At 41.2% G+C, this 27561-nt stretch overlaps 1 protein-coding gene across 1 annotated transcript; it reads right to left on the bottom strand.

Annotated features, from left to right (window-relative positions):
- Positions 1-893: 893 nt before the first annotated feature.
- On the bottom strand, positions 894-27358 carry LOC308696024 (ral guanine nucleotide dissociation stimulator-like 1). Its single transcript, XM_081374362.1, has 17 exons — positions 27040-27358; positions 21245-21519; positions 20399-20443; positions 19786-19955; positions 19504-19646; positions 19200-19421; positions 18925-19028; positions 18285-18369; positions 17231-17302; positions 17048-17134; positions 15909-15941; positions 15428-15549; positions 14473-14565; positions 14207-14300; positions 12885-13154; positions 3085-3199; positions 894-2911 (listed from the first exon to the last, which is right to left on the bottom strand). Exons 1-17 carry the CDS (start codon positions 27061-27063, stop codon positions 2766-2768), a joined length of 2100 nt encoding a protein of 699 aa, XP_081230488.1. The 5' UTR covers positions 27064-27358; the 3' UTR covers positions 894-2765.
- Positions 27359-27561: the final 203 nt, after the last annotated feature.

Raw genomic sequence — 27561 nt, forward strand, 5'->3', positions numbered from 1 at the left:
GTCCATCATTCACTTTAACCTAAAATACTCGCTCCTAACTAATTAAACCACGGTTTACAACCACGATATGCTCGCGGTTTTAGCTTTCAATAAACAAATAGTAAACGACAGATAGGCTTCTGCTGCAATTAATTGTAATATCCGTTGACCGAGTCGCTTTGAAATTTGCTTCAAAACACATTCAAACAGAACAATGAACGTCACGTGAGCTCACTAGAGATCACGTGGTAATCAATTACGTCTTCCAACGTTTAATTACTCATTGCCTGCCACTGTCTTTTAATTAATTAATTTTGGTACTGTACATTCTTTTAAAAGTAATTTAGTCTCTTCTCTAAAACCTATGTTGAAAAAAAAAAATTTATACCGCAGTTCTTGGCACATAGGCCTAAGTATGGAAGCCCTTTCCCATATACGAAAAAATCATGCTTTGATTAATATTATAAAAGTAAAAAAACTCAAAAATGTGTAATGTAATAATTATGTAATAATTATGAGATAAAGTCAAAATTGACATAAAAGTCGATATTATGAGATCAAAATATATAAATATGACAAAAAGTAAATTATGATATACAAATTTGATTTTTCATGCCACGGTGACTTTACATCTCAATTTCAACATACTATGTCATAATTCCAACTTTATATCTCATAATTATGACTTTTACTTATACAAGTATCAAGGAATGAGGAATCACAAGAGGTTTTTAAAACAAGTTACAGGGTTATGGCAAGTCCACAGGCCATAATTCAGTACATCAGGGTCGGAAATACTTAAAGTGTTGGACAGCGTAACAAACTTAACACTTTCAGGTTTCTGCTTAAGCCAAAGTTGTGCCACAGACTCAGATGACAGACTCCTTCTACAATTACAGTCATTTTTTTTATTTGAGTTGAGTTCTTTATTTATTTCTCCACATGATCTGCTGAGGTCACTGAAATCTCAATGCCATCCTAGTCAAGTCGTCAAGATATAAAACTGAACAGGTGCTTTAAGATTTGTTAATCATAGCTTAATATAAGGCTGCTTATGTGCCTATCACCCAGTCCTATACAAACATTTGCAAGTGTGACTTTAGATGCTTCTTGCTTGTGTCAGAGACCTTGAGTGTATTCAGACATCGTAAGCATTTTATAACAGCTCATTTTCACAATGCCTCTCCTTCCATAGCAGCGAATCCACATCGATCTGTGCAGAACATTCTTTCATCTCAGATCAGCATGTAGATTGCGCTCCCGGTTTCACTTCACGGTTTTCGCTTCAAGTCCATCAGTGAAATGTTGCAGGGTTCAGAAAACATTGAGTTAAAAAAAGAAATAAAGAAATAAAATAATAAATGAAACACTGAAATGATTAAAATAACTATAATATACATTGCATTAAATCTAAAATTTACAACATAAACTAACATAAATATTGCAGTACTAAAATATCTACATTTCAAACATCTTATGTGACAATATAATTTATCTTGTTAATTTGACACTGCAATATAGCTTGTACAGTATAAGTCCATAAAAGTAGACTGATTGTGGAGAGTCGTTACTGAATTTTGTACAGATAAAGGAGGATACAAGACATAGTGGTGTAAAAATATCAGTAGAATGTACAGTTGTGCATCCACACAGCCTCATATAATAATAAATCAGAAATAATAATTTTGTAAAAATTGGATTCATCAAAAGACATGTGACTGAAACCACATGTAACAGCGGACAACAGCATGAAAGCGTGTCTCAGGAATGCCACTGCTCCTGTTTTGGAGCGGCTCGTCTTCCGGCATCATTAATGAGAAGGAACACTGTGAACTGATGATGTATTAAACTAGGCAGTTTGTGTAGACATTGAAAAAGTCTCATTCCAGGCTTCTAGGTGTCCGATTGTGTTTCAATTCGAAGTAAGTGCATTATCATACAGTGGATCTGGTTAGATGGTCTCATGACAGAGCGGAAGGTCATTGAAAAACATTGCTCTATCCCATTATCACTGCACTGAATGTGAGGAATTCAAGAAGGTGCCGTGTTTGTTATCTGTCTCGTCACTTAAAACAATTTACAGGGTTATCAGTTCATGAAACTGAACATGTGATATTTCCATTGCAAAGCCCTTCAGTCAACATAATTTGCACGAGATTATATATACATACACTCTTAGAAAATAAAAGGTTCAGTCTGGTTCCATAGAGAACCCTTAGGTTCTTGACTTAATTGTAAAGAACATTTTATGCCAAAACGGTTCTAAGGAGAAATGTCTTCATTTCCAGTGAAAAAGTATGTTTACAAGCTGCATAAAATTTAAAACAAAATGAATTAATAAAAAAAAAAAAAATCTATAAATGAAGTGCCTGACGGAACAGAACCCTTTATGGTTCTATATAGAATCTTTTCATCTAAGAATGTAATTCATTTAATTGGATTGTGAAAAGTTAAATTTGAGGGTTTGGTGACGTTATAACATTTTGATCTATAATTAATTTCTTTGAATAACATGCAGTAATGAATCATGCATGATAAAATGATAAAACTTGTCCAGTTTCAACCAGAAAAACATCACATTATGGAAGTAAAATAGCTTGCGAACGGCGTCTCATTAAGTTTTCATCACCTCCCAAGGTGAAATGTGGACCAGAAATAGTCTTTTATTGTCTTCAAATGACTTGTTTTCGATCTCACACATCTCCATTTGTGTCTGAATGACGTGTCTTCAACAACTGTTTGCAAAGGAAATATGAATCCTCCGGAAATCAAGGCCGAATCCGTGGTTATTTCGTTGCTCGTCCTGATGACAGTGAAACTGAGCGTATGAGTTGCTTCCGTTGGCCTCTTGGGCATCGCCGTAGAACAAAGTCATAGTTGGCTGATGTAGACATGGCGTAAAATACGTTGGCCTTTTCTGGAATATGCAACTCTACAACAAAAAACATGCATGGGAATGGTGAGTATTGCACATGTGAATTATTTTGAATAAAACCAAAAAACCTTCCATTTATAGTTTCATACAGTATAAACATATAGTGGGATTCAAAAGTTCCTCTATTTTAATAATGACAAGTTTAATTTATTTAAACCAGTTTTCAGTACCTCTGCCTTGGGCCAGGAGTTGTACAAGGGTGAAATCCTGCTCACTAACATCCTCCAGGTTGTGTTTCTGCAGAGCTCTCTGGATCACCTGGGCCGTCTTATCCTGACTGGTCAACTGCGCAAGAGATCGTAAAAAAAACACACAAGCCAGTTGAGAAAGAACAGAATTCACTCCAGTTTCTGCTAAATATTTACAGAACTCTTTAAGAAATAAAAGAACTGCAATCTTCCACAATCTTTAGTAGTGATATCCAGCAAAAGAGGATATAAATGTTGACTCGAAGAACAGGTTTTGACTGATGTGGATTTCTGCACAAATGACTCTTAGATCTTTATTGAATTCATAAGAGTAATTATATTTATATTTAACAAACAACAACATTTTATTGTTTGTTATATTTAACAAACAATCAACATACAATCAACATACCAGCCTGGTAATTATACATCTGATGATGATGATGATTATGATTAAGTAGCAAATATAAAAGATGCTAATTTGCACCTATAAGTAACATTCAATGTATTCTTCTTCAAGCCATTCTTAGGCTTTCAGTAATTAATACTAATTAAGATGAGTACCTAAAACATTTCATCATTGTTTTTGTTTTTTTGGTAGTGCATTAGTTGCAGAGTAAAAAGTAATCTCTATGACAGCTTACTTCAGTTTTGATAGTCTGAACTTTTAAAGGGGTCATATAATGCCATTTTTGTACAAGCTAATATGATTCTTTAGGGTCTAAATTAAAAGTTTGTATTATACTTTAATTAAAAATTCTCATTAGTATTGTAAGAAAACACTAATTTTACCTGGTCAAAAACAGCTCTGTTTTCAGCACGCCGTTTCAGTGCATACAGCTTTAAATGATAATGAGCTTTGCTCACCCCGCCCCTCTGTTCTGTGGGTACACCGTATTAGACATTCTCTGACCGTATCTAACACAATAACCACGTGTTATTCGTTATAAACGTGGGATTATGAATTATATTGAGAACGTCGTACATAGAAAACATGCCGTAATGTACCCTGAGTGTAAACCTTAGATGCATTCATCCTGAAGCCTGCAGCAAGGTTTGCAAATTTCGCAAAGATTAATATAAATACTAATATAAAGGTTAATAAAACATTACACTCACATCTTCTGGAGGTTCAGCAGGAACACGTTGGTACCGATCCGTTTTTTCTCGTTTGTGAAGCTGTCTGGTGTGAAATGATTCGCGCAAACATGAAAGCACAGACGATCGTGGGGAATCCCCGTGAGGGAATCCCCGCGTCAATCCTTTGGGCATATCGCTTCAAAAACAAAACTCAGCCACTGCATCTTCAATGGCTCAGATTTAGGAACATTCAAATGACTGCTGTGTTCCTTATTACATCTAAGAACAGAACACCACAATCGCTTAGACGCCATTTTACTCCAGCATATCAACAATGGCGGACTACAGACGACAGCTGTCACAGCTCGCTCAGGGCGGGTCTTGTGTTGAAACACGGCTGTCAATCACAATAGCGGGAGGGGCGTACGATCTTATGACGTCACAATATCGAACGGCTTGATTTCAGAGATGGTCAAACATATAAGGAGATTAAAACAAAACCACTGGATGGATTTTTATCATGATAGGATGGTTGTGTACAGGCACTGCCAACAGACATTTCAGTGCAATCAACTTGTAAAAGTGCATGTACCATTATATGACCCCTTTAAAGGGATAGTTCACTTTGAAATTAAATTTTGGTATGTTTTAGCTTACCTCAAGGGCATCCAGGATGTAGGTGTATTTTTTTCCGCAGTAGTTTAAATTTTGATATTTTTAGGTCAAACCGTTCTTGTCTGTCAGTCATATAATGCAGGTCTGTGGTTACGGTCTCAAAGAGCATGCACAGGGTCCAAATTAAAACAATTCCTCATCGTCCAAATTAAACAATTCCCTACGTAAGTACACATTGATGGCCTAAGACACGAAACGAGCGGTTTGTGTGAGAAAACGAACGGTATTTATATTGTTTTTACCTCTTGTAATACAACCACGTCCAAGTGATCTGAGGGCGCAGACGCTTCCTGCTGTGTGACGTGTGCGCAGACTGGTGCATAGATATACACACTAGATGTCGCATTAAAGACATTCGTTCCAATGAACTGCCGTAGCCAAGGTGACATCTAGAGTATATATCTATGCACCAGTCTGCGCACACGTCACACACCAGGATGCGCTCACGCCCTCAGATCACTTGGACGTGGCTGTGTATAAGAGGTAAAAACGATATAAATACTGTTCGTTTTCTCACACAAACCGCTCGTTTCGTGTCTTAGGCCATCAATGTGTACTTACGATGGGGAATTGTTTAATTTGGATGATGGGGAATTGTTTTAATTTGGACGATGGGGAATTGTTTTAATTTGGACGATGGGGAATAGTTTTAATTTGGACTTCTCTGTGCATGCTCTTTGAGACAGGGACCATAGACCTGCATTATACGACTGTCAGACAAGAACGGTTTGACCTAAAAATATCAAAATTGAAACTACTGCGGAAAAAAAGACACCTACATCTTGGATGTAAGCTAAAACATACCAAAATTTAATTTCAAAGTGAACTATCCCTTTAAGTGGTGCTTTTTTTTAGCCAAAATAATTCATGAAAGACTTAAATAAATAAAGCTATATAATTATATATAATCATTGGCAAATTATTGCATTAATGTCCCTCCAAATTGGCATAGAGAAGTGAGGATAAGCCGTAGCATCATTTATATAACCCCTCCGGTTTTTCGAGCGGGATTCGAACCAGTGTTTCCGGCATGAGAAGCAGGCACACTAACAAGGACACTAACGTCAGGCAGAAATATTCAGAAAAATTTATATTTTTCTTACACGAACGCATCACTTTGCTTCAGAAGGCCTTTATTGACCCCCCAGAGCCGTGTGGAGCACTTTTATCATGAATAGATGCACTTTTAAGGACTGCCATTATAAAGCTAGGAAGAGCCAGGACATTTTTTAATGTAACTCCCGATTGTATTCGTCCGAAAGAAGAATCTCATATACACCAAGGATGACTTGATGGTGAGTAAATAATTTTTTTTAATGATTTACAATTTTTTTTTAATTTTTGGGTGAACTATCGTACTCGGTTACTAACGTAACCTCGGTTCTCTCTAGAAGAGGGAACGAGTACTGCGTTTGAATAAACGCTGCGGGAAAAGTCTCTTTTCACGAAATACTGAAGCAAAATTATCCTTAATTTTCATATTTGTAAAACGCATTGCAGCAGTGCACAGCCATGGCGAGACGGCTCGCTCACTCATTGGCTGTTCTGCGGCAACTGCATGAGCCTATCGAGCGAGGGCTGATGCAACATCAGACCAATGAGAGCGCTTCGCGCGCTCCTCGTCACATCCCGCCGAAACGGGTGTGGCCATCCCCTATAAAAGGAGCTCGAGTAGGCTGATTCAACTGGTTTTCATCGCCGAAGCGAACCAGAGCGAACCGCGCGCACGGCAGGGAACGCAGTACTCGTTCCCTCTTCTAGAGAGAACCGAGGTTACGTTAGTAACCGAGTACGTTCTCTTACGAGAGTTCTCTCGTACTGCGTTTGAATAAACGCTGCGGGAACCACTTGTAAGACGCCGTGCGTGCTGGGATGAGAAAACACCGACCACTGGAAGCTAGTCCAGGTATACAGTGCATAATCACCCGGTAGACTCGGAGAGTCTGGAGGGGGGGGGGGGGGACAACCACCCTCAGATAGCTGCGTCCTAAGACGCGGTATGACATCACATAGGCAGGGGAAGGCCTGGCTAATGTGGGAAATGTGGGTCTTACGCAAATTTGCCCAGATATATGCGCCCTTAGGCGCGAAACAGCGCCACATAGGCAGGGGAAAAACCTGGCTGATGTGGGAGATGTGGGTCTTACGTAATTTCGCCCAATGGATGCGCCCTTAAGCGCGATACAACGTCACATAGGCAGGGAGAGCCTGGCTAATGTGGGAAATGTGGGACTTACACACTTTCGCCCAAATAGGTGCGTTCTAGACGCGATATAACATCACATAGGCAGGAGGGAGCCTGGCTAATGTGGGAAAACATGGGTCTTACACAATTCTGCCCAGAGAACTTCGGCGGCGCTGTGCGTCTGCGATATCAGTGCCGTGTTTAGACAGCTGACTCGAATACGCCGAAAATACTTGGCTTGCAAGTGCGGTGAAGTCTTCGGTGGCGTTGTGCGCCTGCGAAATCAGTGTCGTGGTAGACAGCTGATACGGCTAAACCGAAAACAACCTGGCCTGCAAGGCGGGAACTTCTAGGTTGTAGAACCTTATGAATGTAGACGGCGAGGCCCAGCCCGCCGCCGTACATATTTCCTGTAAGGAAATCCCGCTAGACCAGGCCCACGATGAGGCAACGCCTCTCGTGGAATGCGCTCTAATGCCCAACGGGCACTGAAGGCCCTTGGTAGTATAAGCCATTGTTATGGCGTCAACCACCCATCTGGACAGGCTCTGTTTCGAAACAGCCGTTCCCTTGGAACGTCCACTGAACGAGACAAAGAGCTGCTCCGTCTGTCTGAAGGCAGGAGCGGGACACATAAGCTCTTAAAGCCCTAACGGGGCAAAGACAGCTCGAGTCCCCTTCCTCGTTTGACCCCGGCAGGGCAGACAGGGAAATAACCTGAGCCCTAAACGGAGTGTTGAGGGATTTCGGCACGTAGCCGTGCTTAGGTTTGAGTATGACTTTGGAGTCATTGGGCCCAAACTCCAAGCACGTTGGACTCACAGAGAGCGCGTGCAGATCGCCTATGCGCTTCACCGAAGCGAGGGCCATCAAAAACACCGTTTTGAAAGACAGATGTTTGAGGCTAACAGATTGGATAGGCTCAAAGGGGGGGCCTTTCATGGCTGCCAAGACCGTAGAAAGGTCCCACACCGGGACTGAGGGAGGTCTGGGGGGATTCAGCCTCCTAGCTCCCCTGAGGAAGCGGATGACTAAATCGTTCCTTCCCAGTGACTGGCCTGGCGTTGCTGTCGAGCACGCTGCGATAGCCGCCACATAGACTTTGAGCGTGGAAGGGGATCTGCCCTTATCCAACAGCTCTTGTAGGAAGGAGAGAACCTCCGTCACCTCACAATCGAGGGGTGACAGGCCCCGAGCTGTACACCAGCTGGAGAAAACCGACCACTTCGAGGCATAAAGCCGCCTGGTGGAAGGCGCTCTAGCCTGAGTGATGGTGTTCAGCACTCCATCCGTGAGGCTAACGGGTAACCGTTGAACGTCCACGCATGAAGGGACCACAGCTCTGGGTGTGGGTGCCAAATCGAGCCCCTGGCCTGCGAGAGGAGATCTCTCCTCAATGGCACTGGCCATGGAGCGGAGTCTGCTAACTGCATCAGGACTGGAAACCAGGCTTGGTTGTCCCAGAACGGTGCTATAAGCAGTACTGGGCATTTCACTTCCCTGACTCGCTCCAGCACCTGAGGTAGGAGGGAGACTGGGGGAAACGCGTATAGCGGGCAGTGCGGCCACTTGTGGGACAGCGCGCTGTCGTTCTTTGAAAAGAACACGGGGCAATGAGCGTTTTCTGGGGACGCGAATAGGTCCACCTCCGCTCTGCCGAATCTCTGCCACAACAGCCGGACTGTTTGTGGGTGTAGAGACCATTCGCCCGTGGGAACATTGTTCCTGGACAGCCTGTCTGGACCCAGGTTGAGTGTCCCGGGCACATGCACCGCTCTCAGCGAGCTCAGGTTGCGCTGAGCCCATATTAGGAGGCGCTCGGCCAGCCTGTAAAGGGAACTGGAACCGAGACCGCCTTGGCGATTTATGTAGGACACCACGGCCGTGTTGTCCGAGCGGACTACGACGTGTTGGTCCTTGATGTGGGGACAAAAGCGCGTCAGCGCGTTGTGAACTGCTAGCATTTCCAGGCAGTTGATATGATGGAGCTTTTCTCGTTCTGACCAGAGGCCAAAGAACGGCCTGCCCTCGAGCAGCGCTCCCCATCCCGAGGTGGATGCGTCCGTAGACACCACTTTCACTCTCGAGGAAGTCCCCAGGCTTACACCTGAACGGTACCAATCGCCCGCCGCCCATGGTCTCAGGGCTGCTGCGCAGTCTTGATCGACTTTGAGGCGCAATCGGCTGAGTGCCCACGCTCCGCGTGGCACTCGCGCTTTCAACCAGAACTGCAGAGGGCGCATGTGAAGCAGGCCCAGCTGGAGAACTGATGATGCTGAGGCCATGAGGCCCAGCATCCTCTGAAAACGTTTGAGCGGGATAATCGCACCGCAGCGGAAGGACCTCGCTGCGTGCTGTATGCGCAGCGCGCGCTGTTGCGACAGCCGCGCCGTCATAGAACGAGAGTCCAGAACGATGCCCAGAAACGAAATAGTTTGGCTGGGGTTCAAGGAGCTCTTCGTCCAATTGATCGTGATACCAAGATTCTCGAGGTGATCGAGTAACATGGTTCTGTGCTCCACGAGCTGAGATCGTGATTGAGCTATGATCAGCCAGTCGTCCAAATAGTTCAGCACTCGCATGCCCCTGAGTCTGAGGGGGGCGAGCGCTGCGTCCATGCACTTCGTAAATGTACGGGGTGCCAGGGACAAGCCGAATGGCAGGACTGTATACTGGTATGCCCGATGCCCACCGTCCTTTTTGGGGACTAGGAAGTATCTGCTGTATAGCCCCCCTTCGCTTTGAGCTTGGGATACATGTTGTATCGCCCCTTTGCTCAACAGTTTTGATATTTCGGCGCGAAGTAGGTGTGCTACTTCTGAATTCACCGTAGTTTCGACGCGCGCTGTGAAGCGTGGAGGGCGCCGACAAAACTGTAGCGAGAAGCCTCTCTTTATAATGTCTAGCACCCAGTCCGAAACCCCTGGAAGCGCGGCCCATGCGTCTGCATGGCCGGCTAGGGGTTGGATGCGAAGCGCGCTCTGTTCGCTGTGCGACGGCGGCGCTTCGGGGCGCGCTAGCATAGGCGTTACGCCTGTGACATTTGAGGCGGGGAGCGCGCGTAATACAGCGGGCAACACGCTCATCCTCGACCCCGCTACAGTGTTTATCTGAACGAGGGAGGTCTGAGAAGGTCTCATGGGACTCATGCAGCCTACAAGTGAACGTGGGCGGGGACCGGGCACGTTTACTGCTTTGGCCGCGCTGTCTGCTTGAACAGAGCGGGCGCTCACAGGTCCCGTTTTTACAGGGAGCCTGTGGCTTGCCAGACATAGCGTTTGTGGGCACTGGGAAGTGGGCACTTTGACTATGTTTGTGGCGCGATCGAACTGCGTCGATCTTATGAGTACGGGCCCTGTGTGCAGGGCTGTGCTTGTGTGTAGGGATGGGCACAGGGAAGTGGGCATCAACACTACATTTATAGCACCATCGGCCTTGGCCGGGACACCAGAAAATACACTCTTTTCGGGATTTATCTGGGTAGCCGTAAAAACGGCTTTTGTGTGCAGGCAAGCGGGCAGCTGTGCGGGCTTGTGCTCTGCTGAGAATGCTGAAGCAGTCGCAATTCCTGGGACTGAGACAGCGGTGCGCTTTGGTGAGGGCCCGGTCGCAACGGGGCTTACACACCTGCGCTTTCCTAGGCGTGCTAGGACTTCTTTGGGGCTTCCGGCTTCAACACAACCCTTGGTCGCGGCCCGCGGTGAGTGGGGCGGCGGCTGGTAGAGCGAGAGCGAGGGCGTGAGCTGCGCTGCTGTCGCTGTGAGGGGGCGGCCGGGGGCTGAGGCTGTGAGCTCCGAGGGGCCTGCTTCTCACGGCCCGCTGCGGAACTGGAGCGCTTCGGCAGGAAGTGCTTGAATGCCTGTGACGCTTTCTGGGCTTCGGAAAATCTCTCCACGAACTCGGAGAGAGAAGATCCAAAGAGGCCAGCGGAGGATAGCGGGGCGTCGAGGAACGCGTTGCGCTCTGCATCAGCCATCTCCGTGAGCGTCAGCCACAAATGCCTCTCGGCTACGGTAGCGGAAGCCATACAGCGTCCCATGGCTTGTGCTGCAGCCTTGGTAGCGCGGAGGGAGAGATCCGACGCGCTTCTCAGGTCCGTGATGCAGATAGCTTCAGGTCCCATCTCGTCCAGTTTGCGGAGGAGATCGCCTTGGAAAACCTGAAGCGTGGCCATGGTGTGCAGGGCCGATGCCGCCTGCCCAGCGGCGGAGAAGATCCGCGCGAGCAGCGACGACGTCATGCGGCAGGCTTTTGACGGCAGCATTGGCTTAGTCCGCCGTCCAGCAGAGGGCGGGCAAAGGTGGGCTGCTATCGCCTGTTCCACCGGCGGCAGAGTGAGGTAGCCTCGGTCCTGAGCATTATCCAGGGAGGAAAATGCTGGGGATACAGACGAACGTGTTCGTGCAGAAAAGGGAGCGTTCCAGGCCTTCGCCACTTCTTCATGAAGCTCAGGAAGAAACGGAGCGGGCTTAGACACAGGAGAAGTGCGCTCACCAGGGAGGAAGCTACCATCAAGCCGGGTGCGCGAGGGGAGTTCCGGTGCAGACCACTCGAGGCCGAGGCTCGCCGCGGCCAACGCGAGTACTCGCATGAGCTCCCTCTCGATGCTAGCTCTAGCCGACGGCTTTCGGGCAGGAGGCGTGAGGTCCGCAGAGCTCGCCCAGTCCTCACTGCCTGAAGCTAGCAGAGAGCAGGAATCCTTTTCGACCGACTCGACTTCAGAAACAACTTCCTCAGATGAAGCGGCGGCAGACTGCGGGCGCTGAGCATCGGGAAGTGCTTCGGGGGAAGCCGGCGAAGCTGGCGGGCGAGCCGGCGAGCTTTGTCGGGAAGAGGGTTCCGGGGCCCGCTGCGAGCGGCGCTTCTTGCGGCGCGGCACCGCGGCGGGGGGCGCAGGCTCGGAGAAATGTGCCAGGCGAGTCCGCAGAGTCACCATCGGCAAAAGCTCGCAGTGAGGGCAGCCGCCGTCAGCGAGCGCGAGCGCTGCGTGATCTTCGCCCAGACAGGAGACGCAAATAACGTGGCGGTCTCCCTCGGTGAGCGGGGCTCGGCACGAGCCACAGGATGGCATCTTGATAAAGACGCGGCTCTTTTAGGGGTGAGTGTTCAGGGAACACTGCACACACACACACAGAACAGAGCAGGTAAAAGGATATGAAGCGCCGGAAAGCGCAGCAGGTACGGCAGTAGAGGCGGCGAAGGCCAGCGGCTTCAAGGGCTCGTCCCGCTGAAAAGCTTGCCTCGACGACGCTTGCTTCTTCGTGATCCAGCGATGCGTGAGCTTCGCTGAAGAGATGAAAATCAGTTGAATCAGCCTACTCGAGCTCCTTTTATAGGGGATGGCCACACCCGTTTCGGCGGGATGTGACGAGGAGCGCGCGAAGCGCTCTCATTGGTCTGATGTTGCATCAGCCCTCGCTCGATAGGCTCATGCAGTTGCCGCAGAACAGCCAATGAGTGAGCGAGCCGTCTCGCCATGGCTGTGCACTGCTGCAATGCGTTTTACAAATATGAAAATTAAGGATAATTTTGCTTCAGTATTTCGTGAAAAGAGACTTTTCCCGCAGCGTTTATTCAAACGCAGTACGAGAGAACTCTCGTAAGAGAACCCTTTAAAGCGTCATGGCAGAGAATTAAAGTTGACTACTTGACTAGTCTGTGCAACCCCTACCAGCTAGTAAGAGCTGTGTGAGTAAACCTCACTCCCCTGGCCTCAAGAAGCTGCGGTCTTAAGTGTCCTTGTTGGCACGCCTCCCATGGCAGGAATTAACTGTACAAAATCTATAGTTGCTGATATCAAAAAGGCTGTCTTAAAAACACTGTCCCATGGGAAAGAACTTACCAGTATGCTCTTGTACATGTTGCCATTGTTGCAGAACTCCACGCTGACCCTGATGATGCAGGAGTCGTCCACCTGTCTGTTGTAGAAGGGCAGGGTGGTCATCGAGAATGAGCGCTTATGGCAGGAGACCAGGTGAGGGCCAGCTGACGCTGAAGAAGACGAAGAGGCGGAAGATGGATTAAGATTGAGGTCATGCTGAGAGCTGGAGGATGAACTAGACATGGTAGAGGAATCAGGAGAGGAAGACGAGGGAAAAACCTCGGGCATGTTCTGAAAGCAAATGGAAAGAGACTAGAGTTGAAAGGAGAGTCACATTTTAGAGCCAGTTTCAAAAAGACAACGTCATAGGACACCATTAACAGCACCATAACAATCTCTTTTAAGTGTGAAACAGTTCAGAACTGCTACAAATGAATTTGGACTATTAGTTACAGTGAAAATACCAGGTGAGTTAAACAGTCATTATAATGACTGAATGATAATACCATATCAATATGGCTAAGCAAATTAACGGACATGAAATGTTGATCTGAGTTTAAATGATTTAATTATGTGAGAAGGATGAAAGCATATGAGAGACATCAGCCTTGTAGAATATAATCAATCATGGGTTTGATTCCTGATAAAGTGTAGCCTGAATGCAGGAACACAAATGCATAAACGTAATGTTGTGAAAGAGCATACAACACTTTGTTGACACTTAACGATACTGAATTTTTGGTCTCAGCAACTTCAAATTATGTCATGAAAGCAAATAGGACCAAAATTTCCAAGAATTTGAAGTATTTGAGTGTTGACGTCAGTATGTCCCTGAATACGGTGCAAAGTTACAGAGGGCATGACTGCTGACACAGAGATGACTTCTCTAACTCTGTGCTTGAGTCATGTTGGCGACGAAAACACATGTCAGAGTGGTGGGAAATTAAAAACAATCACAAAAGTTTTAGCGTCTGCAGGATATGATGTGAAAGACGGTCAAGACCTTAGAAGCGAACACTGACGATGATAATGTTTTGATGACCTTGAAACACAAAAATGGCCAGAGATGCACAATATATATCGGTGTGTGTGTGTGTGTGTGTGTGTGTGTGTGTGTGTGTGTGTGTGTGTGTGTGTATATATATATATATATATATATATATATATATATATATATATATTATATATATATATATATATATTATATATATATATATATATATATATATATATATATATATATATATATATATATATAATTAAATGTTTCTACTAAGATCTAAATACACAAGGGCAAAATAAAAGCTTCTAAATGAATAAATATAAAATTGTATGTGTAGTACCGGTGATTCCTCAATTTCAGAGCTGCTGGATCCTGACGAGGACACGCTGATCTGATCTGCGTTCTTTCTGGAGCCCTCATTTCCTGACAAGAGCCTGCGAACATAAATTCTTGCTATGTTAAGTCACATTATCTCTGTTGCACACTCTATTATGCTAATGAAAGCTTGCAGCTAATAGGATAATTGCAGCAAACTCAAGAAATCCTATCTGCGCCCTGACATTAGTTCAAAATCAAGTTAAAAATGGAGTTCAAACTGATACTCACGATGAGAGCTTTTTGGTGAGAGTTTGGTGACTCCAGCGGCTGTTGGATGGAGAAGTGTCATGAGGAGTCTCCAGCTGTCTGGAAAGTTCGTAGCTGAGGACAACAACCATGATTAAGATAAAGGAAGTGATCTCGTACCAGAATTCTGGGGAATATTTTTAAGGTTACAATACTCCTTTGTCAAACTTTAGGCTGTAAAACACATTTTTTTTTTTTTTTTTTCATTTTTTTTTTTTTTTTATAATTTTATTTTATTTTATTGGTAACAGTTTATTAGTTGACATTAGTTAACTACTTAACTAATAATGAACAATACTTGTATCTACAGCATTTATTAATCTTAGTTCATGTTAATAACAACATTTACTAATACATTGTTAAAATCAAATGTTGTATTTGTCAACATTATTTAATGGACTGAACTAAAATGAACAAACAATGAACAGCTGGATTTTTATTAACTAACATTAAAAAAGATGAATAAATACTGTAACAAATATGTTGCTCAATGTTAGTTCATGTTAGTTAATACATAAACTAATGTTAACAAATGAGACCTTATTATGAAGTGTTACCATTATTTTATTTTTATTTATTTTATTAGTCCTGTTTTGCTATTTACATTTAGGATTATACTTAATTCTGTTGTTTATCGTTTTCTGTCTTAGTTTTCATTTAATATATTTAAATTGCAGTATTTATATTTATATTCAATTATATTATTTTTGTTTTTATATTTATTATTTACATCTTATTATATGTGTTTATTTTACAACACAACTATCCCCAGTCTGTTGTTTTCAGTTGTGCTTTACAAATAAATTGACATTGAGATTAATATTAAGTTGATATCCTCAAAAGAGGACCTAGTGTTTATTTTGATCCAGACATTTACCCACTCTGTTTGTTAATCTATCATGACTCGGTTCAGAGGATTCAGGTGTTGGAGTCTCACCTCTCCTGTTCCGACAGCTGTTTCTGACTCTGTAGCCAGGCAGCGATCTGAGCATGACGGGGTAAAACGTACTGAGAGCACGAGGCCTGCAGCTGATGGATCTGCCTTAAAATCTCAAACTCCTGTAAAACAGCGGGAGTGATTCCCAAGAAATGAGAGGCATAGCAACAATATACAGAGCAAGAGATTAAAGTGGAATAGAGGAAACAAAGCCAAAGACTGTTAGCATGACTGTTATGTAACACACTCCGCACAAATAATCAGTCATGAGATTAATATCAGTCAGCCTTCAGAGGAAGAGAGTGCTTTTTAAACATGAGTCTATCTCTACGGCGCCGACGTCAAACCAAAGCTTTAAAGAGGACTTCATGTCTATTCAGAATGGGCTCTTACCAAATCTATAACAACAAGATCTGGACAAAGACTGCTTTGGGTACATTTAATTAGACAGTTAAGAAGATAAACAAGCAGAAGGACTCACCCGTCTCCTCTTTTCAAAATTAATGAGGCCACCCTGTTGATAATAAAGGATGTACAGATATTAATCAAAATTATCAGTTATGACATTACTTTGCATGTGAAACCAAATTAAAAACTCATAAGAGAAAAAGGACATTTTAACATTTTCAAAAGAAAATGTGAGTTATGCAAACAGGTGTCTGATAAGATGTTTTAAATGGTTGTCAGGTAGTTGCTATGTGGTTGCTAGGGTGTTCAGGCTGGTCACTAATGCATTGTTAGGGTGTTGTGTGTGATTTCTGTGCACACTGTAATGCAGCTACTATGATGTTCTTAGCAAATTTTCTGCTTGGGTATACTGTGTGTTGCTAGGGCGTTGCTAAATTGTTGCTATGGTGTTGCTAGGGTATTCTGAATGGTCATTAGGACATTTCTAAGTAGCTGCAAGGTAGTTGCTGGGGTGTTCTGTGTGATTTTAGCACACGGTTATGCGGCTGCAAGGGTGCTCTGAGTGTTTTTTATCACATTCTCTGCAAGGGTATTATGGGTGTTGCTAGGGTGTTGCTAGGGTGTTGCTAGGTGATTTCTAGGGTGTTCTGGATAATCACTAGTACAGTGGCTGCAATGTAGTTGCTAGGGTGTTCTTAGTGTTTTGAGTGCCTGCTCTCTGCTGAGTATTCTGGGTGTTATCACATTCTCTGCTGGTGTATTCTGGGTGTTGCTAGATTGTTGCTATGGTGTTGCTAGGGTGTTCTGAATGGTCACTAGGACATTTCTAAGTTGCTGCAAGTTAGTTGCTAGGTTGTTCTGTGTGTTTTAGCACACAATTATGCGGCTGCTAGGGTGCTCTGAGTGGTTTTTATCACATTATTTTGCTAAGGTATTCTGAGTGTTGCTAGGGTGTTGCTAGGTTGTTGCTATGGTGTTGCTAGGGTGTTGTGGATGGTCACTAGGATATTTCTGAGTGGTTGCAAGGTAGTAGCTAGGGCGTTCTGAGTGATTTTAGCATACAATTATGAGGCTGCTATGGTGTTTTGAGTGTTTTCTCTGCTAGGGTATGGTTGCTGAGGTGTTGCTCGGTGAACAAAGTGTAATAGTATGAGCACCACTAATAAAGTCAAGCACTCCGCCATTCCTAAACAAACATGATTCCAACCTCACCTCCACAGTGTCTGGCAGGGCAGTGTCCAGCATGTTCAATACTGTAAGGTACGTGCCCAGGTATGGAACTGTTCCTCCAGCTGAGCTCTGGAAAGAAATCACTCAGCTATTAATCACCTGAACAGCATCACTGTAAAACATTGATTATTAAATATAAAAAAGTGTGCCATCTGTCATCTTTACCATCTGTTTTGTTAGAGGGCATCTCTTGGATGTTTTTGGGGTATTGTTATCCATGTCATCCTGACTCCCATCCTATAATATGTGAGAAAAAACATGTAGTCAAGATAACATGTGACACTCTAATAATCTTAAAAGTACATAGCACATACAAATACTGGGTAAAATAATTAATTCATAATTAGATTGTACTACTGTTCTATTTTTTGGGGCCAGTAAAGATATTTTTGAAAGAAACTAAAACTTTTATTCAGCAGGATGCTTTAATTTGATAAAAAGTGTTTGTAAAGACATTTATAATGTTACAAAAGGTTTATATTTCAAATAAATGCTGTTCTTTTGAACTTTCTATTCATCAAAGAATCCTTTAAAAATGCGTCACAATTTCCACAAATATATTAAGCAGCAGTTTTCAACATTGATAATAATAAGAAATGTTTATAATAGTGCTTTCATGTGAACACTGAGATCAGGTCATCGCTATAATAATCCCATCAGCACACTCTGGTCGAACAGAGAAGTCAGTTTTAGACAAACACCACCTGTGTCTCAGTTTATAATAACATAAGTGGATTAAGAGAGAAAAGAACTCCAAATATGAGATCAAATGTGTTCCACTTGAAATTATAAAAGAGCACTAAATTAAATTCACATGTCGCAAGAAGTGAATTCAAATCTGGACCATTTTGATTATTGTGTATATATATATATATATATATATATAAAACATCAACACTAAAAATGTGTGTGTGTGTGTGTGTGTGTGTGTGTGTGTGTGTGTGTGTGTGTGTGTGTGTGTGTGTGTGTGTATAATGACAAAACCACATGAAAAAATTACTAAAATTAACTAAAATGAAAACTATAATATATATATATATATATATATATATATATATATATATATATATATATATATATATATATATATATATAAACAAAAATTAAAGCTAATTTAAAATATTAATAAAAAATATAATCAAATTAATTCAAATCTATCATAAATATGATAGTACATAAATAATACTAAAATAACAGACACTATATATTCATGGCTTACATCCACAAAGATTTCTCGGCTGGTCAGAACACAGTTCTCATCAGGGAACGTTTTGCTCAGGTTCTCAAAGACAGACACGGCTTCTCTGGAAATACAGAATCAGAGATTATAGATTTTTATAGATTTTTATTTTATGTCAATTAAATTATAGATTTTTCTTTTATGTCAAAAATCATTAGGATATTAAGTAAATATCATGTTCCATGAAGATATTTTGTAAATTTCCCACCTTAAATATATAAAACATTTATTTTTGTGAATGGATGCAGCACTATCGCCAATAGAAATGGACAACTTTAAAGGCGATTTTCTCAATATTCCGATTTTTTTGCACCCTCAGATTCCAGATTTTCAAATAGGTGTTTCTCGGACAAATACTGTCCTATCCTAATAAAGCATACATCAATGGAAAGATTGTGTATTCAGCTTTCAGGTGATGTATAAATCTCAATTTTAGAAATACACATAAGACTGGTTTTGTGGTACAGGGTCACATATGGCTTAACCATAATGCTTCCCACCAATGGCTCAGGGTTTTCTACAAAGTACTTGCTGGTTAGAAATATAGAAAACAAAGCCAGCTGTATGAGACTATAGTGAACATAAAAGCCAATTACATTTGAAGGGTGTGTATCTGTACCTGCTCACAGCAGACCAGGTCTTCCTTAGTCTGTAGATGGGGTTGGACTGAAGGGCAGATAAAATTGCCTTAAGAGAGGAGAAGTTCTTCAGCTCTCTGCACCCCTGCGTGAAAAGAAATAAGTCTGAAGTCTTAATACCTAATGATATTTTAAAGGTTCCTACTTTTGTCTTGGAGGTCTCCCATAGTAGGTTTACATGCATCCAAGGTCAAAAACACTTTCATTTTCTCAATAGAAATTGCAGCATCACCTCTTTTCTGTAAAAACGGCTTACCTGTGCGACCCCAACCCATTTTTCAATGACTCTGGCTCTTTCTGTGATTGTGGAGGAAGAGGTAGAAGACGAGGGATGAAGCAGAGAAGTGATGACCCAGTTGGTGACTGCATTGAACTGGGTGATGGTGGCCCAAACAGTGGGTGAGAGGTTCTCATTCTTGTCTCGTTGGGACCACACACAGCCCAGACACTGGAAAGGGACTACCTTCATGAACAAGTCCTACAACATCAGGAACACCAACATTACAAGATGACTGTCAACATGATCATAAGCATGCAAGCAATGAAACACAGGCACTCACGGTATCCATACGGGTGAGCTGTTCTGCAACATCTGTGACGGAGAAATCCATGAAATCTGCAAGGTTATCTGACTCAACGTCTTTCGCCTCCTTGTTCAAGGCTGGTTCTTCTATATAATCAACTGGACAATCTGCCACAATATCTGGATGTGCAAAAGACAGAAGAGCTTAAATTGTAGTTGGCTTCACTTATTCAAGAGGATAAATGTCAATCCATACACATTTTTCAGCCTATAACAAAAATGATGTGCACAACAAACAAAAAAATAATCGCGCAATGACCTTCAGTCTGGAATTTCTTCAGGAGTGCGTCATAGTGTTTAGCCAGCGGGAAGAGAGCGGGGCGTCCTCTCAGCTGTAAGCACATGAGACGCAGGGAAGAGTGCATGGGAGGATCCCTGAAATCATCACTGTACTCGTCCAACCACATCTGAAGCAAAGTCCACAAAGAGCTACAGTACGAGGGAATCAGGAAAGAGGGGAAAAACAAATCAAATACTGAAGCTGTATTTTCAAAATTGTACATCAGAAACCCTACGAAATGAGCTTGTTTAAAGTTGAATTAAATCGAGACTGAACTGACTTCAGCTGAATAATGACAGTGCTTTACATCATTGATCATTATTTTCCTGTTTATTATCACGGTGAAGATGCTTTGAAACAATCTTTATTGTATAAAGCGCTATATAAATAAAGGTGAGATGACTTGACTTAAAAATCCAGCATGTAATTTCTCCACCACTATAGTGGCACAAAACATAATTTCAGAAATAATATGCTTCCTCCATTTGCTATTGGTTGGATAAACAGATAGGCCCTACCCAGACTCATTTAATCAAGGTCTACAAAACATAATAAAAGTGTCAAACATCTTATTGTCAGCATATGTTTTTACCTGTCAGGGTAACTGGTGCTGTCAAGCGAAGAGGCAAAGTTGTCCCTATTAGAAAAGATGAAAAGGTATACTTCTTTATAAATAGTATTTATATAAAAACATTAACAGTACTGTAGTGCTTAATTACTTTGAGACGTCTTGTCATGAAACCTTATTGACAAAACAGTGTTATAACAGATAGGAGCTATAAAGACACACCTTTTCATTTTACACATTCAAGAATGACTGACAGACTGATGCAAAAGCTTTCCTTATTAGTATTTGTCTGGTTTTACAGTAAAAAAAAAAAAAAAAAAAAACTAAATATCCTTAAAACAAGATGAATTTACAAGAGAAACAAAATTGCATAAGATTAAGACTTGTTTTCAGAGATCTAGATCTTGAATTTAATTAAAAAAAAATCTTTTCCTCAGCTCAATGGTGATTAGAGATAATTAATCTGGATTAAACAGTTTGTCAAGACACACATTATGTTGAGAAAGTAACTTGGCTGGCAACTTTTTTTTAAAACGCTGGCGGGGAAAGAGTTAAAAGTAATGCTTTTAGATGCAAGATTCAACCAAGACGAAACAGGCCTGTCTGAACAGACTTTCACAACCCATGTGTTAAATCAAATGTGTGAAAAATATCATTAAAAAGGGCCTAATTAATGCAGTGTCATAAAAAGGTAATAAATGAACCCATAAACCCACGAGACCAGAAGTAACTCATGAGTTCAAGGAAGTGATCAGTGATGACGTACTATATGACTTAATGACATAGAGAAAACTAATACACACAAACAGATAGCCAAATACAGCCTGTTATCGCAAACACCTATTTCCATATGCACCTCTGAACACACACCTCTGGAAGAGCATCTCGATGAGTTTGTTGGAGCTGGTGAAGGTGTGATACGTGGACAGCAGTATTCTGCCGTAGTCTTGCTCCTGACAGCAGGGGTCCAGAAGGTGAGAGACCAGCCTGTCCAGCGTGGCCGCTTTTAACCTGCGCACTTTACATGTGCGGTACTTAACGAAAGCCTCGGTGGGCTCGGCTGAGTGCAGGACCGGCTCTCTGCGCAGGGTGATCCCAAACACCGCCCCGTCTTCATGCTCCTCGCCCCACTCCTGAACAGGCTCCTTTGATAACGATACAAAAGACATTACTAATAATCCTTGTATTTTTCACCAAAAAAATTTAATAAAAATAATAAAATACTGATAATAATATATATATGCATAGAAATGCCTTTTCACATAGCAACCACCCAGGAATGCCATAGCAACTGCATAGCAACACCCTGGCAACCCACAACATGATAGCGTCATGCTGGTGCATTTTTTATTCTCTTAATATAGCGACAACACAGAAACACACTAGCAAATGCATAGCAATGCCGCTTCACATGGCAACCAGCCAGAAATGCCCTAGCAACTGCATAGCAACACCCTGGCAACAGATTTTTGATAATGATTTTCTATATTGACTTATACACGTTGTTCCAAGTCCATACTTAGTCATATGTGCAACAAAAATCCAACAACAACAAAACAAATTGACAAAATTTGTTTTAAGAATTGAATAAGGGTGAGTAAATAAGCAAGGACACTATCGCCAACATCCGTTCATAATAGCTAAAATATACACTACCATTCAAATGTTTGGGGTCGGTAAGAATAATTCAAAGAATATCTTTGAAAGAAGTCTCTTCTGCTCACCAAGGCTGCATTTATTTGACCAAAAATATAGTAATATTGTGAAATATTTGTACAATCTAAAATAACAGTTTTCTATTTGAATATATTTTTAAAAGTAATGTATTCCTGTGATCAAAGCTGAATTTTCAGCATCATTACTCCAGTCTTCAGTGTCACATGATCCTTCAGAAATCATTCTGATATGATGATTTGAGAATCATTTCTGATTATTATCAATGTTGAAAACGGTTGTGCTGCACAATATTATTGTAGAAACCATGATACTTTTTTCAGGATACTTTGATGAACAGAGAGTTCAAAAGAACAGCATTTATTTTAAATATAAATCTTTTGTAACATTATAAATGTATCTGTGATCAGTTTAATGCATCTTTACTTAATAAAAGTATTAATTTCCTTTTTTTTATCTTACTGGCCCCAAATGTTAGAATAGTAAACACGCTCCCTTATTGATTCATATACATTTTAAAATGTTTATATTATAAACATTCAAGTCAAGCAAAGAAACCATAACATAGCTACTAAACGGACGAGACATGTTCTAAATCAAATACTAAGCACACTTTTCAACAAAAACCCTATGCACTGTTTGTAAAACAACACTGGTGACTGAGCTGTCAGCTAAAAGCAGCATGGATTTGCAAACCACAGACACGAGGACAAAGAGTCATTATTACAAGCTTCATCTGGCTGACTAGCAGTTGATGTCACTATAACATTAGGGCAAGTCCACACCAGCACACCTGAGGGATTTTGAAGTCAGGATTACCTCTTTTGCTGAGTATAGGTTGTGTGTTGACTGTAAACAACTATTAGAAGTGGGTATGACACTGAAAACTATCAATTACAGCCCATTATTGACGGGTTAAACGGATAAACAAGAGGAGAGCTGAAGATGTGAAAACACAAGCAAGTAAAACAAGAGACTACTGTTCAAATCCAAAGCTTCAAGTGGATGAACATGTGCTTGAAGAGAAATAAAGTCAAGCAAAATAGTCAAGAAAAGCATGTTGCTATGGAGTTGCTAGGGCGTTTCTGGGTGGTTGTTATGTGAAGAGTGTATGAAAATGCACAAGCATGATGCTATTGTGTTGTGGGTTGCCAGGGTATTGCTATGCAATTGTTGGGGCGTTCCTGGATGGTTGCTATGTGAAGATGCATTAATATGCAGTTGCTAGGGCGTTTTAGGGTGGTTGCTATGTGAAGATGCATTAATATGCAGTTGCTAGGGCATTTCAGGGTGGTTGCCAGGTAAAGATACATTACTATGCAGTTGCTAGGGTGTTTCAGGGTGGTTGCTATGTGAAGATGCACTGATATGCAGTTGCTAGGGTGTTTGCTATGTGAAGATGCACTGATATGCAGTTGCTAGGGTGTTTCTGGGTGGTTGCTGTGTGAAGAGTGCATGAAAATGCAAAAGCATGATGCTTTTGTGTTGAGGGCTACCAAGGTGTTGCTATGCAGTTGCTAAGGCGTTTCTAAGTGGCTGCTATGTGAAGAGTGTATGAAAATGCATAATCATGATGCTATTGTGTTGAGGGTTGCCAGGGTGTTGCTATGCAGTTGGATGTGTCTTGGTGGTTGCTATCTGAAGAATCAGAGTGTTTGAAAATGCACAAGCATGGTGCTATTGTGTTGAGGGTTGCCAGGGTGTTGCTATGCAGTTGCTAGGGCGTTTCAGGGTGGTTGCTATGTGAAGCGGCATTGCTATGCAGTTGCTAGGACGTTTCTGGGAAGTTTCTATGTGAAGAGTGTATGAAAAATGGACCAGCATGATGCTATTGATTTGCCAGTTGCCAGGGTGTTGCTATGGTGTTCTAGGTGGTTGCTAAGATGGTCGCTAGGGTGTTCTGGATGGCCAGTAAAGTTTAAACTCTTGTTTTAGAGCAGTGGCTTTTTGAAAAAGCTCAGCAATCGCTAATAACTACAGCTGTCGTAACTTATAATCTTCATCTTTGAATATAACATGAGTCTGTCCTTATGAATAAGCAAAATGGGGTGTCTTTTGATTTATTCCAGTGAACAAACACTACAGCTAATGAGAACCTGTCTACAGCTCAAGAGGCAGAGCGCTTCAGTTCAAAGGACATGCACCTGGGACTCTGTATTTTCAACCTGGGACACAAAACATAGCATTATATATACAAAACATATCATTAAAGCTGCATAATATAACACGCACAACGTTCCTGTTTCTCAAAATCAATACCTGCTTGCATTTTTTAACCTTTATAAGCCATTTTTAAAATCTTGTCCTATTTCAAACCCATTCTGGTTGCTCTTTCAGCTCTATATCTCATCTAAACTGCACATTAATAGTTGGGTCATTCCTGGAATTCGGTAATATTTCAACTTGGATTTTTCTAAACTACATATAATACATTTTCTAGGCACATATCAAATCATATTTTCCCACCTCAGGCGTTAAAGACCTTTTATTATTTTCAGGGGGGGGGGGTTCTCCGATTTAAACACCTCGTAATGGACAAAACGTAATTGGTTTAAAAGGGATTTTATTCCAAACTTGTTATGAAACAAACATCTACAGCACCCACTGCTCATGTGTCCCTCATACCAATTTAATAACTACAAATGTAACATTTATGATCATTTTCACAGTTTTATGGGTCTCAAGTTAAAAATAGACAAATTGTGTGTCTGTGGTTAAATAATCTGTTAAATAATAAAAATTTAGATGTTTAACTAAAACCACAATTTTATTGTGTTGGTCTTGGTCCTAAACATATCAGGTGGTAATCAGCAAGAATTGCCATCATTTTTAATCGTCTTCCCTTTTCCCCCAAAAGAATAGTTGGGAATAGTGTGACGGCGTTGGTAATTCAAATTATTCATAAATTAAGTGAAAAACTCAACCCTGTCACAAGTTTACAACCTCAAAACAATGTGAAATATACATATACGTGACAGGGTTGAGGGTTGTTGTTTTTTTTGCGCAAAATGGCCATTGCTCCGCATGTAGTGTAGGAGAGTAGACCATGTATGGCAGCAATGAAATAAGTACATTGTGTATACTTATGGATTGAAATAAAATTGAGAACAATTATAATTTTCCATCTTCATTTTATGTGATGGGGTTGAGTTGTTAAGCTTAACAGTATCCTCCCTGACTATAATACACCTCAAAACAAGAATTAAAAACTAGGATACTACTTACAATCTTCTTCAACACTGTTAAAGAGACCTGAATGATGTCATTTCTGGTAAGTGATGTCACATATGGGTGGAGTCTAAATTATTATAGGTGGAGAATAGGCGTGACGGGGTTGAGACAGGGATGTAACTTTATACATTTTTTTTTTTTTTTACAAAATACTTCCTTTTTTTTAAGAAAAATATTTTTCACAAGAAAGTAACAAATAAATTCTTACAATATTGCCAAAATTATAGACACTGTGAACATTTTGTTAAATATTTTCTAAGTACAGATTCAGTAAAGTTCCTCAGAGACATGACAGAATGCTTATAGTGTACGATAGAAATAAGACATTATTTTATGATTATATAAATGCATAACGGACATACTGAAGTATTGTGAAAAGCTTTTAACGTTTTATTTTGGTGAACCGGGGGACTGAAATATTACTGAATCTCAGGAATGACCCAGTTACTGTAATGTCACATTCATGACATTTTTTACTCGATCACACCAGGTCATGGGCATTTGCCATCTGATAGCAGGAAGCATGAGAGAAATTGCTATTATTCAAGGAAAAGTAAAAGAATAACATTTTTGAACAAAAATCACTATGTATTTTATGTGACGCCCAGCAAACACAGATTCCCGAGCTATTCAACAAAAGCTGAACTGGAAGTGCTGCTGACTAGGTCATTTACTTCGGCTTAATGCCTGTTGCCAACATTCACCAGCCCAAATCCCACAGCAGACAAAACAGAGGCACATGACACACACAAACTGGGCACAAACTGGTGGCTGTTGTAGATCAGTCAGTTCAGAACATACGGTACATCATTATACAGCACAATAAGACAAATATAGAAATAATATGCATTACTATAATGCATTACTTACTCCATTTTGAGCAATTTTATACTCTACTGAAAAAAAAAACTAATTTCAGCAGCTGCCTTAAATTTTAAAGTATAATCAGTTTTGCTGTACAATTCACTTTAAATTATATTAAACTGACCTAAAAAAAAAAAAAAACGCATCTCGCATAACTTAAAAAATTAAATTGAAGTTGGTTAAATTATTTTCAGGAGAAATGTTTTTATGACTTTATGACTAAGTCGTATTTTATTTAGTTGGGTTAAATCCTATTTTTGTATACTGTATATATTTCTGTAGAGTAGACATATACTTCCTTGTTATTATGTATCAATATTAAACATTTATGCATTTAAAATGTACTATTGTCTATTTAAATAAATAAATAAATAAATGAGGAAAGATGGGTAAAAAAAAAATTTGTCAGACAGACATTGTAATAAATCAATTGCAAAATACTAACTTGGTTTTACAGCACTACAAAAATAGTTACAAAAATTATACAGTTTTGAACTCGATATTTCAAACCCAATGCGAGAAAAATCTCACGTGCAAATGTCTATTGTGACAACTTGCCCCCGGTCTCTCCTATTGTATTTCTGTGATTCATGAGCATTTATTTTAACCCAGTAACACCCAGCCCCTCTCTCTCTGACCCACATTGAATGGCCTCGTCTGTCAGCAATGATGTATATCTGTCAGGTGCTGGGACAGCACATTTTCTAAACACGATCTGTTACTCTATTTAAAGTGCATTCAGGGCACAGCAACACACTGCATTCAACACACACACACACACACACACACACACAACTCGATTCATAACACAGTTACATTAGGTGTGCGACTGTACAGTAACGTTAGCTAATTTAAATTTAACACAGACATCAGAAATAAATCATTCATCGTCTTACCATTGTCAACTCCCATTTTCCCATTTCTACGAGGATGCGTTTACGATATAATCCTTTCCATCCTCACGAATAACCATAAAAGTAAAAATAAAATAAAAATTAATTAATTGCACTATAGAGAACTGAATTATTCGCTAGAAAATAAACATCTTGAGAGTTGCATAAAACGTTATTTATAGTAGCCTACAGCTGCATATTAAACAGATGTTTAGAATAATAACAGATTATCAAAGATATATATATATAAAAAAAAACGATTATAGATAAATTCTCTGTAACTTCAGAAGCGCCAGTCTAAAATCCCCATCATGTTAAAATATCCTTCCTTAGAGGCAGGCAGACCGCACTGATGTGTCGTTTCACCTGCATGCGCTCATAAGGGCATCACGAAGTGGGAGGTGTTAAAGAAGGAAGTCTACACTGTACGACACAACACTAGAACGTTGCCATTATATTCAACACTGAACGCAACTGACAATCTTTAAATCGATTTTTCGAAGGGATTCGAATTCGATTCGAATG

Source organism: Scardinius erythrophthalmus (genome assembly GCF_964197995.2).
Source record: "Scardinius erythrophthalmus genome assembly, chromosome: 1".
Taxonomy (NCBI): Eukaryota; Metazoa; Chordata; class Actinopteri; order Cypriniformes; family Leuciscidae; genus Scardinius; species Scardinius erythrophthalmus.